The sequence below is a fragment of the Diorhabda sublineata genome, chromosome 4 (assembly GCF_026230105.1).
Source record: "Diorhabda sublineata isolate icDioSubl1.1 chromosome 4, icDioSubl1.1, whole genome shotgun sequence".
Classification (NCBI taxonomy): domain Eukaryota; kingdom Metazoa; phylum Arthropoda; class Insecta; order Coleoptera; family Chrysomelidae; genus Diorhabda; species Diorhabda sublineata.
Genome location: NC_079477.1, coordinates 31,214,294 through 31,230,857, shown reverse-complemented (window position 1 = coordinate 31,230,857; position 16,564 = coordinate 31,214,294). Strand labels below are relative to the sequence as shown.

Below are 16,564 nucleotides of genomic sequence, written 5' to 3'. Positions count from 1 at the left end.
ATTAAATAAAGCTAATAGCAACTGTTTAATTAGCCAGGCAACATCATTTTGTATCATCTAAAATGCTACGACTTGACAAACTTTTGAATGTTAATGGTGAAATGTTCATATTTTTTTGTCATACAATTGGTTGCTTCTAAATTTTCTCCTGTTCTACTACACAAAGGTTTTCGAAAAATAGCACTCGTATTAAATTCTGTAAAATAGTTAGCAAGTCACAAAAGTGGTATTAGAAATAAATAGCACTACATCATTCAATAACATATCTTAAGAATGTCAATGATCATAAAAGAAAATATTTATTCATAAGGGAGAAAAAAAGGGGGAAGCAAAAATCTATTATGATGCTATACAGTTTTAATCTATTGAGTTGCCTGTACATGAAATTATAATGCGGATATTTTTTCTCACGTTGAACCAAATATGTCACATCTCATATTATTTCAATTATACGGAATCTTATCTAATTCTTTTGCCATACTTTTGTCGTTTCTGTTAGCGTCATTACCCAATTACTTCGAATATTCAGCTTGAGGTGAAGATTTTCAGTTGAAACTCGCAATATTATCTAAAAAGGTTCAATTCAAAACATTTTTGATGGAATGTTATCTAATAGATAAAAGTAATTCACCTCGATAAATGAATAGATTTGGGAAATAGAAAAGTACCTTCTCGAAAAAGTGTGAGCTATTAAATATTTTTCCAATTAAGGCAAATGTTATCAAGACAGTTATCAACGAATTCCAAACTTAAAACTAATCATTTATTTATTATACAAAACACCAGTAAAAATGTTTCATTTTCAGCTCTCTTACATTATTGATTATAAACTACATTTGAAAATTTCGATTTATGTGTAAGTTATTTCCTTCAATAACTACTAGTCATTTGTTCTTCTTCTATTACTCGAAGAAATACATAGTTCAAGAAAAATAAATTGTAACAAACATTTGTGGATCTCATTCAACGCATCAATTGTCCAAATGAATAAAATATTTCGTTGATAAAGTATCGAATAAAAGGTTCATAGGGAGTTTAAAATATGTGCGTATATTATTGTAGACGATTTGAAAATATACAACTAGGCCGTGGTATACCAAATATGAACTGATAAACATTCTGGGAATTTTAAAAATTTTGAATTTTCATTACAAAGAGTCGAAATAACAAAGCGAATGTATCATGATCACCAAACCAATTCCGACCAAAATGAAAGCGAATCAATGATGTGTACGAATTTTGAGTTGGTAAATGCCGGAATTTGGCAAATCAAAAACATAAAAACACTTCAATGTTCCTTATAGTAAAGGTCGCCGCTTAATTTATTGCATATTGCATAAGGATTGATTGACGGTTGTCTTCGAGTCATATTTTAAAGTGGTTTCGAAACATTCAGTTCGAATATTTCTATACTTAATACACAATTATGAAGGTTCGCAAATCAAAATTTTCCAAGAAAAAAGCAATATTGTGTGTCAAGGAATTGAGGTACAATAATTAACAAACTGGGCGGATATAAATAGAACAGTAGCATATTTGAATAGAACAGAAATAAAAGAATGTTTAGGTTTCATGGAAAAGGTGAATTCAAATAAATGACGAATTCATTCAAGAAACAAACATATAAAGTATTAATGTGATGAAACGGGCGTGAGACAAATACCACCCCAATATTGACTCCCCTGTTTTTTAGTTTAATCTATAGAGTTCGATATTGATAGAACAGGAATTATTTTTATTATAATTTACATAGATTTGAAAAATAGCTGAATATTTTTGATGGATTGTTCGAACTCAATCATTGTTAAGATGATAGATCCAGTACATGTCAGGTTAAATTGAATTTCTTACTAAGGTGCTATTCAAAAGTACTTTCTCCATCTCTTGTCTTTGGAATGATTATACATGAATTAGTCAAATTTGAAAACAACATTAAGGGTTGAACAGTTTTCTACCAGTGATAATATATAATGTATTCGTTAAGTTTGATATCATATGGTCATATGGTCATTGTGATAAATACTTTCGAATGGAATATTACGAAAAAGATACTTTTATGCAGGAAGGTTAATGTATCACAGCATATTCTTGAGATGATACATATATCTTTCCTGAATAAGGTGTCCCGCGCAGATAACCAAGTGTTTCTTCTCGGATAGTTGATAAATTGCGAGAATAAATTTTGTTTTGTTTAGTATTAAGTATATTTTGATTATACGGAATTCTTATGCCATACTCGCCGTTTCTGGTAGTGTCTTTACCCAATTACTTCGAATATTCAGCTTGAGGTGAAGATTTTCAGTTGAAACCCTCAATATTATCTATACAGGTTCATCATAAAATTCAAAATATTTTTGATGGAATGTTATCTATCAGATAGAAGTAATTCACCTCGATCTATGGATAGATACTATTAAATAGGAAAGTACCTTCTCGAGAAGGTACTTTAAATATTTTTCCAATGAACTCGAATGTTATCATGGCAGTAATCAATGAGTTCCAAGTTCAAAAATGAACACTTATTTTATTTACACTGAAAATATTTAATTTTTGCTCGCTTACTTTATTGATTATAAACTACATTTGGAAATTTTGATACCTGTGAAACTTATTTCCTTGAATAGCAGTCGTTCGTTCATTTACTATCATTCCAACAAATATATATTTTCAAGAAAAATAAATTGTAGAAAACAGTTTTTTATCTGATTCATCGCATCATTTGACAAAATTAATAAGCCTTTTCGTTGAGATGTGTTCCAGATAAACTATTTGTTTAAGAATTTGAGAAAAATTCTAGAATACGTGCATAAGTTGTTGTAGATGACTTTTTGAAAAGAGGTGTAAGAATAATGTAACAAAATAAACAACTAGGCCGTAATATACCAAATACAAAATGATAAACATTCTGGGAATTTTAAAAATTTCAAATTATATTATTATATATGAATTAGTGAAATTTAGAAACATCAATAAGGATTGTACAGTTCTTTACCAGTAATAATAGATAACGTCTTTGTTAAATTTGGTGTCATATGGTTATTGTGATAAAAACTTTCGAGTGGAACCCTATAGCAAGGATACTTTTATCTAAGAAGGTCAATGTAGCACAGCATATTTTTGAGATGATACATATCTCTTTTCTGGATAAGTTATCTGCCGCCGAAAACCAAGGGTTTCTTCTCGGAGATTTGAGAAATTGCGAGTATAAATTTCGTTTTGACATCTAGCGGTTCTACCAAGGTTTGCGAGGTCGTCTTTTCTGTAATTTTCTTTAATATGAGAGTGTGCTAGGATCCAGCCATTTCTAATGTCTTTTCCTTGCTGATACAACTCATAAAGCAGTTTCCTAATGTTTCCCTAATGTGTCCCTAATTTAAGAATGGAGGGGCTTTTGAATTGGAGCTTGGACCAATAAAAAAGTTGCACCTAGCATCATAAACATAAAAATTGAGTTTTGAAACATTAATTTAAATATATGATTGCATTATGCTAGTTTCAAAAATCCCTGGGGACATTAATGTAATGCGGTATATGAAAAATACAAATGTTTAAGATTTGCGAAAAGCATATCCAAATTTCATGATTCTGTGTTTAAATACTGAAATTCTTCAATTGGTTTTCAAATTCAACATCTTCTTGAATATTATCAGCCTTACTAGGTCCTTGGCTACTAAATTGCAATATGCCAGTAGAATACAATCTAATAATATTCCCTGAAGCTCCTGCTTTTACTTCTTGGTGAATTAAAAGTCTGTTAAACGTATTTTCAAACTGACGTGCAGTAGGATTATCGTTGAATCCACCTCCACTTCTAATAGCACCAAAAAACAGTTCCAAGTGATCTTGCGAAAATTTATAAGCATGAACATATGCTTTATAAAAAGCAAAGACACTTTCTATGCATGCCAAATAACTTGTTTTTCTCCCAGAATCTAGAATGTGATGTCCATTATATTTTAATGATATATAATTTTTTATTTCATTCAATCTATTAAAAATAATGTTTCGTTGCTGGGATAAGTGGTTTTTTAAATGTATATTTTGTCAATCTATTACGAGAGTAAAAAATATCAAATAAATCATCAAAAATTCAAACAAATTCAGCTGCATTATGGAAATATGCATCAATTAGCATCGATTCATCAACTCTCAGACTTTTACTATGTCCGAAGACTGGAATTTTCTGGGAATATGAATATTAACCTCTTTCTTTTTAAATGGTAATGTGAATACACAGAATGTGATTCAAATCCTAACAGTTTCTCGAAAAGATGAATTTTTGAACAGGTATTCTGTATATGCGGAGATACTGCAAAAAGCAATACAACCGACCTTAACAACATTCCACTATTTCCGTAAAGTGAGACGATAGGCAGAGTTCATTGGTGAGCTTCACTTCTATTATCGGATTTGTTCTGTTGCTGTGAAAAGGTAAAATCTTCAATAAATAATTTCAAGAAACATCGCTCCATTTTAAGTTATGTCGCTTTTTATAGCTTCACATGTTAACATAATAAGTTTTTGTCTGTAATAATCAGGTAATTCATATTTATTCTGTCTTTTTTGATGCTTTCTTAGACAATCATCTTTGCAATAAAGAACTATTATACAACCCAGGTAAATGCTACACTTTCGAGTCCTTCCTGACTAAAAATTAACTTTTTTAGAAATATGCGTGATGATGCTGTAGCTATTTTACCTTCCAGCGAAATAATTCAAAACATACTACTCAGAAATTCGTTCAATATAAAGACAAATTTGAAATATCAATTTCAAAGCGTGCACAGATTATGTCAGTTGCAACTAGTGGATTGAACGAACACTTCTTCACGTTCAACAATGTTTTATTTTTAGATGAAGCTCATTTTCACCTTAATGGGCATGTAACGAAGAAAAACTGCCACTACTGAGGTGTGACACATCTAAAATACAAGACACATTCAGATCCTACTCTTTCGTGTTCTAAGGAGGACCAAATCGTGTTGTGAATATATAGTAAAGTACAAAAATATCATTTCATACATTTTATTAAATTAAATACAAAATATCTTGAATATAATTGAATATTTACATAATTGAATTTTTTACAAAAATGTATTTAATTGTATTATTTCATGAAACCTTTACATCATTTCTTTACATTCACTTCCTCTGCATTTTTGAAGATTTTCCAAAATCGATAAGTAGTGTTGTTTTCTTCCACTATTCAATTCATTTGCCACATTTTTCAATTCAAATGGATCCACTGTTAGATTGTATGCTTCCAAAAAGTTCTGAAAATTATGATACCAATTAAACCGATTAAAAAACGATCTAACTTTATTAAAAATTATGAATTTTGAAATATGAAAAATTTTGTTGACCTGACACTCAATCTAGAATGACAAAAATTATATTTTTGAGGTAGAGGTATTTTTTAAAATAAAGTTATGTTAAGTCCCTCGTAACAAGTATGGTTTAATCTTTATTCCTATTTTAGAAAATTTTGGGCATGCTTCTGCCATTCAGGGTTTTTTACTCGGTTTATGTTAGCAAACCAACACGATGAGACGGTCAACCATCATTGGTTAGCCCAACGATACATTACAATATCAATAATTACCTCTTCATCGTTAAATCTACAAAATTTGAAGTTCTGTGACTCTGTCAATTCAACCATACAAGTGAATGTATTATTTCTTGAGTCTTGACATTTACACCACTGGTCTGGAATACATTCCTAAAAATGTAAAAGATATACAGATAAAATATTGGATAGGATATTTGGTGAGTTCATAAAAACATTTCAAGAGCTATTCTGAATCTGTTTTTGTTTATGGATACAAGTATGGAACATGGTTACTACACACATTTGAATTTTTGTGTGATTCTAATATGAATTGATGTTTGAAAATAATTTTACATATATCACGGTATCTGTTTTTTAAGATCGCCTAAGGATTGCAATAATATAATAATATCCATATAATTCTGACCATTTCATGTAGGTTTTAGAATATGCGGGACCTGTTATATGTTTCCCAGTAACCCCTTCTCTTACGTTCGACAATTATTTTTCCTAAAAGTTTAAAAATTGACAAAATGTTTTTATGTTCATGGTTTACCAATATCAGGATTAATATTTTTCTAGATGAAACTATTTTTCTAATCCCTGTACTGTACTATATTTGTATATAATATTTTCTTAAATTAATCACCCATAAAGGTAATAAATTGCAGTAAATGTTTCCACTAAGTGTAAAGATGATTAGGGAATGATCAAAATTCATCTCCCATGCTTCTTCTATTAGTAAAAAGTTGACAGATATGTTTTGATTATAAAAAAAATAAAGTCTGGAATCTTGTTGGGATCGGTTGGCCAGTAGGTAGACTTTCCAGTAGTAATGTCAACAATCAGGAGTCTGGTGGTGAATTTTATATTTCAAAGGTAAAATTAGTGCTTGATACATATCAATCAATTCATACTCTATAAATCTTCCGTGGTAAGTATTATTGAATTGAATAAAAAAATGTCTTCAATGAGTTTCTAGATGGTTTAAATCGATCAAACACATTGTATTGCACAATCAGCCTTAATAGTAGACTACTTAATAGTATAGAAATCTAATTAGAAAAACACAATATTAAAGTCATGGTTTGGGTGCAAAAAATAGCACTTTAACTTTTATATATAAATACCAAAGGGCTTTCTATTGAAATTTACATTATTATCACCGTATTAGAAGACAAAAGTTCCTGAAGAGGCATTGGTAACATAGATTAACTTTCTTAATTGGCAATTTAAATGATGAAATAAAATTCGACAGGTACTATTTTTTGGTGATACCCTGTTCTAACTTTTCACTAAATAAGTAATCAAAGTCTACATCGCAATTTTTCTTTATATCATCAAGTTCTCGATGTATTCCAACCAAACTGATTGATGATTGAGAGTGGACTAAAGACGAAATATAAAGCAGGAAAGAAGTGTATGTTACTGAATGGAATTTCTTAGGGCGAAATAGGAAGCGGAAAGAGTTGGTAAATAACCGAAAGAAAAGAAATGAACATATAAAATAAATGCAACATGTGTTAATGTTAATTTAAAACATATAAGATAAGAATCTTTTTTAGGAAATGAATAGAATCGTGAACATCTTCTAAATTTCACGATCTTTTCTATTAAACCTTACAAAATGGACTCAAACCAATACTGTTATAGTTGATACATATTTGCTGCTCTCAGCTTAGATCCAGAGCAAATGATTGTTACATAAAACCAAATAATTCAACAAGCCTATGTGATAGTATCAAATCTAAATAAGTTATTAAATATTAAAATCACATACTTACAGTTAAATTTGGATCAGTCCATGCACATTTAGGATCTATTCTACGAGTATCCCCTTCGCCCCAATATTCAATGAGTATAGTTCTATTGAAGGAATCAGATGGTTCTGCGAACAATTGTGTTTTGAAACTTTTTCCATCTATGTAAGATGGTACATCGATATTAGCCAAATCTAATATAGTAGGAACAATATCCACCGCAGATATTGGGAAGGTTCCTGATGACTTGGCGGGTATTTTGGGTCCACTTACTATGAAAGGTACTCGAATATCGGTTTCATAGGGCTGTCTTTTATCCCATGGTTGACTGAATTGCCCTAAAATGAAGTAGAATGGAATAAACGGTGATTCAGATGATAAAATAGTGATAACGTTGAATATTCTGTTCACCAATGACACTTTAGCAATAATCCAAAAGAACAATTTATCTTCAAAAATAAAAATAAAAAAATCCACTATACCCATATGTTTGATTGTTTCGATAAATACACAGATTGTCTGCCAAGTAATCCAAAATTCAAAACATCAAAAATAAAAAAGTGGTAATAATAGCTATATATAGAAATATTTGATTTTGGTAATAAAAGATTAATAAGAGTAAAATCATATGAATTTCAACACACACACACACAACAAAACGTTCACGACACATACTTAAAACTTATTATGGCAAATCCACACTCGGACGCGAAATGCGGAAAAGATAACCAACAATCTACACTCGCAAGTTCGCGTCATGCTCACAGTATAGTTCGCGCTCTTGACGCGTATGCACGTCTTGAAATGTTCTTAATCAAAGTTTCTATGCTCGCTTTGGCAATTTATAATTATAACTGTCCATGACAATTGCTACTGAGAGACTGAGCAGCCCGCGAATGTGGAGTCTTGTCGAAGCCGCGAAGAATATATGAATCAAATCTACTCTCACTGTACCAAAGATGGTTTTTTGATGGGTTGGAACGAACCCATAAAATTCCATTACATAATAATTTCACTAATCTTAAAATGCAAAATGGATTTATGTACAAGAAAATTAAATCTATGCTGTCTCTACATAAAGATATCAAGAAATGTATCCAAGCAAAGTATTATTCTAACTTAACTAACAGAAAGAATTATTTTTGATTAAAAGATGATAATAAATTTGAACATAACAATAATATTAAGAATCAACTAGGAAGATAATACCGCCGTTTCGGGGAACAAAGACACAAACGTAATTTTGTTCAAATTTAACTTTATTGCAGAAAAATACTTGGAACACATATTCTTTTCTGGTCAATGTTTTTATTAAATCTATGACGTCACAACTGAAAACCAATGAGAATCATTTTTTTATGTAGTGCGATTATTATTTTTGCGATTTTAAATTAAATATTTAGATATTGGTTTTTTCAATTTTAATTAAATATTTTACTTTCTAACATTATTTCATATCAAGAACTTATGAAATAAACAAAAAATGATTACTTATAAAAAAATGCAAGTACCCTATTTGAGAAATAGTTTGAAAACTAAGCTACTCTTCAGTTTTTCTATTATTAAAAAAAGATAATCCACGATCTTACCACTAAGTGGATGATAAATAAAAAATATATGTCGTTATTTTAATAAAAACATGATACCACTTTAAAATTCAGTGCCCAATGTAACCAATAATATAAAAATGACTTACAAAAAGAAAAATTTTCCCCTGAAATAATATCTACATACAAAAAAACGGTTGTTTTTTCCATAGAATAAATTGAACATGAAAAATAGTCAGCCAAGGAATGGAAAAATGTAGTAGAAGAAAAAGTGTACTTCTAATTACAAAACGAGAGAAATATAACTTTTTACCTATATGAAATCCATGATCTGACGTAAAGATAATATAAGTATCCTTCAATAAATCCAACATTTCCAGTTTAGAAACGACGCCTTGTACTAATTCATCAACAGCCAACAATGATTCCAATCTGTGCTGTTGTACCTTGTCCAGTATATCAACATCATCCGGTAAATATTCTGGAGGCATCCGTATCAACCAGTGTTTCTAAAAATAGGTTTATCACATTTATTTATAAAAAAGACATAAGAATATTCAATTACATACATAGATAGATATTACAGAACTTTTCAAATATATTTTATTAAATTTTATGGTAAACATAGAAAACTTAGTGAGCTAAATAAATTGCCCCATTAAGGGTTTTGAATAGAAAAGAATAGTGTGATACTCTGTATGTATTATGTCTCAAAAATGACAAAAATTGAATTTCATTTCAGCATTCATACCAAGTAGAATCTTATAATAGTTATCATTACAAGAGAATTCAATCATTCAAACACAAAAAGCCACCTAAAATTCATTTTATTTGAAAATATCTGAAAGACATTAAAATAGGATTGAAGTTTCCTACGAAATTTTAATTTGGTTAAGATGCGGGAATTGAAGAGACCTCACTAAGCATTTTAATAAACTAAATAAAAAAAACTTCAAGAGCATGGACTAATTGTTTTAATGATGTTTCAAAATATCAAAATCTTTATAACGAAACTTGATATCTTTACCAAAATATTGGAAATTAAAGTCATGATATATTTTCCTCAATTACAATACATAGTTTTTTAAAACATACAAGAAAATGCAATAAACAATTATGATTATTTATTGCATTATAGGAAATAAAACAATCATTTGAGAACAATGGGGTTAACCAAATGTATGTGGCTACGTATCGATAATTTAAAGATAGAATTAGTTGAATTTCCAAACAGCATAGTATGGAAAACAAAATTTGAAGACTTGTATTTTGGAAGTAGAAGGGAAAATATCAGAAAGCAGCGCAGATAATATTGATACCACAGTAAAAATTGAAAATAGTATATCAAACATTTGGTAATTCATTAAACTAATGAACTCAAAATATGAACCAAATATTCAAAAGTTGACTGAAAATAAACAGCAACAAACTTCACATTAAATACTTCATAAGCAACTTTATTATTCATATACAAATTATATGTTTAGCTATTTATCATTAATAAATATTTATACAAAATATATATTGTATGTGATTTTCTTCAATCAAATACTTAGTGACCCACAAGCTAGATCTAAAAAAATTTTCTTCTTCTCAAGAAGATTCGCTATCACTGATATAATGAGTACTGATTTCAGGAAATCCTAGTTTTTTGTTACAATTTAAATTCAATTTTCCATTTTCCAATACAATAAAAATTATAATTTAATAATCTTTATGAATAATAATTTATTACATCAGTTTTGTATAACACACAATTTTTCTTATACTCACATCTGATCCTGAATGATTAAAAGATGGACTTCTAACAGCTTTAGTTCCCGCATACTTATTTTCATGTCGTTTGGCGGGTGTAAATGGAGCATGTGCAGCTGGTGGTGCTATAGTCATGAAGAACGGCCTATCAGTTGCTCTCTGTTCCAAAAATTTTATTGAGTATTCCGCCAAAGTGTCTGTTAGGTATTTGTCACTTGAAAAATATTCTGTTCCATTGATTGATAATGTGTAATTATAATAAACTGAGTTTCCTTTTAAACCTATCCACCAGTCATATCCTTCTGGAACATGTTCAATACCTCCAGCTTCTGCAAATCCATACTGAAAATATAATATGAATACAAATATACCAAATAATTAAGACGAGGAAAATTCAAAAATCCCCATTTTTATTAGCATGGTTATTGAAGAATAGTCAGGAAAAACGTCAATTAAGAACATAGTATAAAATGTTTTAGAAGGAAACCAAGTTTTTGTAGTGATAATTGGAGAGCAGTTTCCCTAGAGGAGATATAAAGATTCCTCATCCAAAAATTATCATCTCTCTATCATATATTATTTATTTATATATGTATAACCCAGTAATACTTGATTATAAAGGTTAGAAAGGAATTATGACGTTCAATTATTTTTCATAGGATCATTAAAAAATGAAATTATATGAAAGAACCAAAATAAAAGTCTCAAGGAAACATATCTGTATTAGTATTCATGGCTTAGATGTCTTCAATTATAATATATATTCTCCAATTGGAGGATAGACCATCGACATAGTTGTTAAAGACATCATGCTGTAAGACCTCGACTTGATAAACAAAAAACAAGTTTTGCAGGAAAATGTAATTTTATGTATCGATACAATCAGCTCTACAAACGCTTTTCCAACATTCGGGTATATGAGATAAATGCCTTATCTGATTTCCTTCCTCATAGTATTTTTTTAAGTATGAAAACAGCTTCATTGAATTTGGTCACTTTAAACTCTGTATAGTAGTCAATGATGGTGGATTTTCCTGGTTAAAAGTCACCATAATTCTTTCCAAGCCAATGCTTCTCCTCAATGGTTTGAACTTCTAGCTAACAAAGATCACTACTAACAACTTCTTACATAGACCTTCACATAGGCACACATTAAATTCAGTAAAAAATTAACTTGTATATAGGTGCATGCCTCGTGTTAGTAGCTTGTGATATTTGTACATTGTTCATATAAACAGGAGAGCACTAGTCTTTTATTAGAATGAAGGTCACTTCTGTCTACAAAATTCTGGAAACTGTAACTGGATTTTCATTGCTTGCTAATATGAATGTGTCGTCAGCGAAGGTGCCCATGATGGTTTTATTATTTGTTGGTAGATCTGCCGTGTATAATACATATAATAATGATTCCTAAGACAATTCCCTGTGGTACGCCTGCTTCTATTGGACGATTAGTGCTTTCATTAATTATCTATCGCTTAGGTAAGATTTTAAAAATATATTGAGGAACCATGATCACCGTGAATTTTATTAAAGACAAAGATTTCTTTGTTTGTGTTTTAATAAAAAGCATTAACAAAAAGAAAAATATACATAATGACCATCAGAGAGTTATAATTTTTGGTACTATCAGATCATTTTTGTGTTTAGAGCACGTGGTACAATTCTTGACCTCCTTTATCATTAAATATATTTTGGAGCCAATAAGTCTTCAAGACTTAAAAAAATTACTCATGTTTTAATTATATTAAAATATGTTGTTTAATATACTATGAAGGAATATATTTGATTTGACTTGTCTTATTTTAAACGTGGACATAAATATATCAATTAACTCAACAAAAACTATTAAAATATTGAGTATTATTTATATGCATAATCACATTGTAATATTAAGTAGTCAGGACAAAATTATTCACCCTTCTGCATCACTCTCGAAGTGATCTAATTAGGAAAATTGATATAATTTACCCCATTCATATATTTTCCAGAATAGAATGTAACATAGTTTTTGTTCCTCTTGAGAATAGCAGAGACACTATTGGGTTCGTGTTTTTCTTGCCACATTGGACTTGAACAGTTTCCACTTATAGAATTATTTACAACTCCAGTGTTGTGTGCGAATTTTCCTGTCAATATTGTACTTCTACTTGGGCAGCAGATAGGAGTATTCACAAACTGAAAATCAATGATAAAATTGTGGTTTTTATATTTTGATGTCATATATTTAATAAATTTTACATGGTTGAGGTATAAGCATTCTGTAAAAAATCTGCGACATGCAAGCCAAATGTTCTGTTTTCTATTTAGTAAAATTTTAGATAGTCATCGATTTGCTGGCAAAAGTTAAACAGAGCTTCAGAATCTGGAAATATTCTGTTAGAATATTTTGGCCAACAGCAAAGACAATTGGAAAGCGAATTACTATCAGAATTGAGAAAAAGGTTGAGATGTAGATCTGCCCTATTTACATAATCAAATGAAATCATAAGTCATAATAATACTCAAAGACAAATGAGAAGTTTGCTAAATCAAGAACTTCATAAAATCCTTGATTTTTGGAATGGTTTGAGAACTTCTGGATGTTTATCAAATTTGGACCAATTTAAAGCTTATTATAAATTCTAAAATCCACAAGTACCACATTTGATAAGATACCACTCAACTTATCTAATGTTTTTACTTTTATTTACTTCCAAATAGTTGTTTCTAATAAAATTAGTTTTATATGAAGTGCTCATCAAAATAATGTCATAAATTTTTATTGGAAGATAAGCAAATATATGTTGATCTAAGGTATCAAAAGATCTAGAGATACTGTGATACTGTTATTATGAATATGATTGAAAAATATTGGTGAAAGTCAATTTTGATACACGAAAATACATATTCTAAATAAAATTATTTCCAATTTTATATTTAGTAATATACCACTTCATTTGAACCATATCTATTCAATATCAAAGTAGGTATCAAACTTGGCAGAAGGTTTATGTACTCAAAATACATACATCTAATTCATTTCGATTCAATTTTAATCTCTCATTTTTCTCTATTCTACTCACCATAGACCTGGAACTGTTACATTCACAATACTGCTAATTAAATAATCTGCCAATATAAGAATGCACTTTATTTTATTCCTCAATGTAGCTCTGAATCCCTTTTTTTTTGAGTACTTTGTCATACACTCCAATTAATAATAATGCCTTAATTTTCTGTGTATAAGAAGGCTCATTGCAAAGAAATTTATCTTAATGTTTATAAATTCTTAAATGCTCATGTTAAAAAATTAAGAAGTACTATACTCATCTCTGAATAAAAAATTCAAAACTCCTTTTAATCTCAATATCATGCACTACCTCTTTTTTGTTAAGCTTTTGATATGAACAATTATTACCCTTAGGTAGGCCAAAGTCACAGGTGAATTATTTTATTCAGAAAATGTAGTTTTTAATTTTCGTCCATATTTATGAGGAAAATTAATTACATTAGATTACTCTACATGTTTTAAATCTGCACTAGATATTTTTAAATAAAAGTTTACATTCAATAAGTAAAATTTTGGGAGAATTATATTGTAATTTGAGGAAGGGAAACTGAAATAATAATAAAAACATAACCAGAAACCATATATAACCATAAGGTTATAATAATCCAGTCTGGATTATAAGTTACAATTTTGATTCTTCTTCATTATGCTCAAAAAAACGAACTTCCATTTGCACACTTTCTGAAACTCATATAGCTATTCCATTTTATTAACAAATGTTGATACACCCTTTTAAATGGGAATTTTGTTCATTATAATGTGCAGTAAAATGATTAATTCAGTGATATCTGGTGTTAAGAATTTTTATCTGCACAATTTTCATAGTTATAATTGGAACATTACTTCCATTATTAACGTAAACTACATTAAATATAAAGAGGAATTTAAGAATCTAATTGATACCACTTTTATCGTAATTGCCAACTTTCTATTGTGAATATATCGATAGCTTTGAATAAAATTTTAGGGACAAAAGTTAATATTTTTAACTGTGATGTCAAACATATGTACTTACAGCATTTTTAAAGGTTTTGCCATTATTTCCCAATAAGTTGATGGTATTCTCCATGGCAATCTGGAAACAGTTTATGTAATAATCCAATGTATACATTGTCAAATAATGTTTACCATTGAGTTTAACAATAAATCTTGATCATCTGTCAAAACTAGTACAAAATTTGGATCGCCATAAAAACATTGATACAATGTAGCTAGTATAAATATTCGAAACCACAAATATGTCATTTTCTATAAAAAAAAAATAAATTTATGATAACAATATTAAAAAATATAAAAAAAAATCTATATCACACTGATGTGTATATCTATAGATCAATAACTGACTGGGTACATACTCATATATTTTTATATAATACTTGATTAGGTGCCTGATGGGATAGAAAATGTTGATCATTCATCCTAATCTCCAGTAAATCCAAATATTTTTATAAATTCCCTAAGTCATATATTTCCTTAAGTACTTAGTATTAGACTTAGAAAAGCAAAGTTGAATGTATATTAAGTTTAATTTTAAACTGTGGGGCTTTTTACCAGTATATTTTCCAAACTCCATTAAAGGTGCTTATCTAGGATATCTTCAATGTACATCGCCACAAGCAAGTTATTAAATTTCAATGAATCAATTTTATACATAGCGTTCAATTGCTTTTCTCTCCATAACTCTATTATTTGGATATTCTCTCATATTATCAACTGTTTGTAAAGCTTGAGTTTAGATCATAACTTAGATCATAACTAATTCTAACTTAGTAATAAATAAGAATTCGTTGTAGTGATTAATTTGACAATATTGCTCGTTGAAATAATTTCTTGCAGCATGCTAACAATTCTTTGTAGATCTGAGATATTAATTAAGAAATCAGTTTACCAGGAGTAAGTTAATTTATTCTAGATATAGTTTATGAACAGAAAAATTTCTCATTTTTAACAATAAGGTTATATTACTTTGAGCTGTCAGTCCCTTTAACTAATCGCCGGTGAAACAAATCATTTTTCTTCTTTTCCTTACTCCGACCGAATATTCATCCATGACAATAAATTTCCTATTTATTTATTTCTTTTGTTTGTTCTAGAATTTTTAAGAATTTCTTTTTGGGTATATCATCGAGTTTGTTTTGCGGAGTAAGTTAGTTAATAATAAATAGTCTCTTCATTTGTTTGTTGTTATAGAAATAATGTTTTCTTGTGATTTATCTACATAAGTATGTAAGGAAAAATGTAGTAACTTGGAAGATGAGGAGCGTCACTCTTCTACCATGAAGACAAACAGATATTTATTTGAGTGTGGATGTGTGAAGGCGGAGCAATCATGGTAGCTTTTTTGGAAATAAATCCAGGCAGTATTACTAATTCGAAATTTCAAACAATACTAAAAGCGACGCCATTTTGAAGAGAATGAATGTCTTTCGTGCTATTCGTTCCCATCAATTACTTTAAATATAATAATCCTTTACACTTAAAAATGGTTGCTATCGAATCTATGGTGGATTTGTCGTCGGAAAGCCTTTCAATTGAACTACTTAAAAATCTCAATAGAAGATGGAATACATTCTATTCTTATTGTCCTTTATCATTCACATTCTATATCAAACATGATTTATTAGGTATAGTAGTTTCCATTTAGTGAGAAAGTTGAAAATCACAAGAACTAATGTCATACTTAGTTTAATCTAATCACAAAAAGAAATTATATTCGTCTACTCACTGTATAATAAAAATTATCTTACACAATTTGCAAATAATAATTGAGAAATTACTCCAAATATTGAAGTTGAGAACACTTTTATTTAATATACACCATAAACAAGTTCCCCAAGACAGTATACAACGTTTATATACGGACGAAAATTATCTAATCTTTTCTAAATTTTGGATTAATAAC

General features: G+C 29.1%; 1 protein-coding gene across 4 annotated transcripts; it reads right to left on the bottom strand.

Annotated features, from left to right (window-relative positions):
• Positions 1–5,009: 5,009 nt before the first annotated feature.
• Positions 5,010–16,553, bottom strand: LOC130443176 (N-acetylglucosamine-6-sulfatase-like). 4 transcript variants are annotated; one of them, XM_056777681.1, is made up of 9 exons: positions 16,410–16,553; positions 14,791–14,910; positions 14,678–14,737; positions 12,582–12,788; positions 10,629–10,952; positions 9,169–9,364; positions 7,333–7,646; positions 5,603–5,719; positions 5,010–5,273 (listed from the first exon to the last, which is right to left on the bottom strand). In XM_056777681.1, exons 2-9 carry the CDS (start codon positions 14,905–14,907, stop codon positions 5,124–5,126), a joined length of 1,485 nt encoding a protein of 494 aa, XP_056633659.1. In that variant the 5' UTR covers positions 14,908–14,910; positions 16,410–16,553; the 3' UTR covers positions 5,010–5,123. The 4 variants fall into 4 exon arrangements, with proteins under 4 accessions (XP_056633659.1, XP_056633662.1, XP_056633658.1 ...); XM_056777684.1 differs by having other exon boundaries at positions 16,388–16,531; XM_056777680.1 differs by lacking the exon at positions 16,410–16,553 and adding an exon at positions 15,018–15,682.
• Positions 16,554–16,564: the final 11 nt, after the last annotated feature.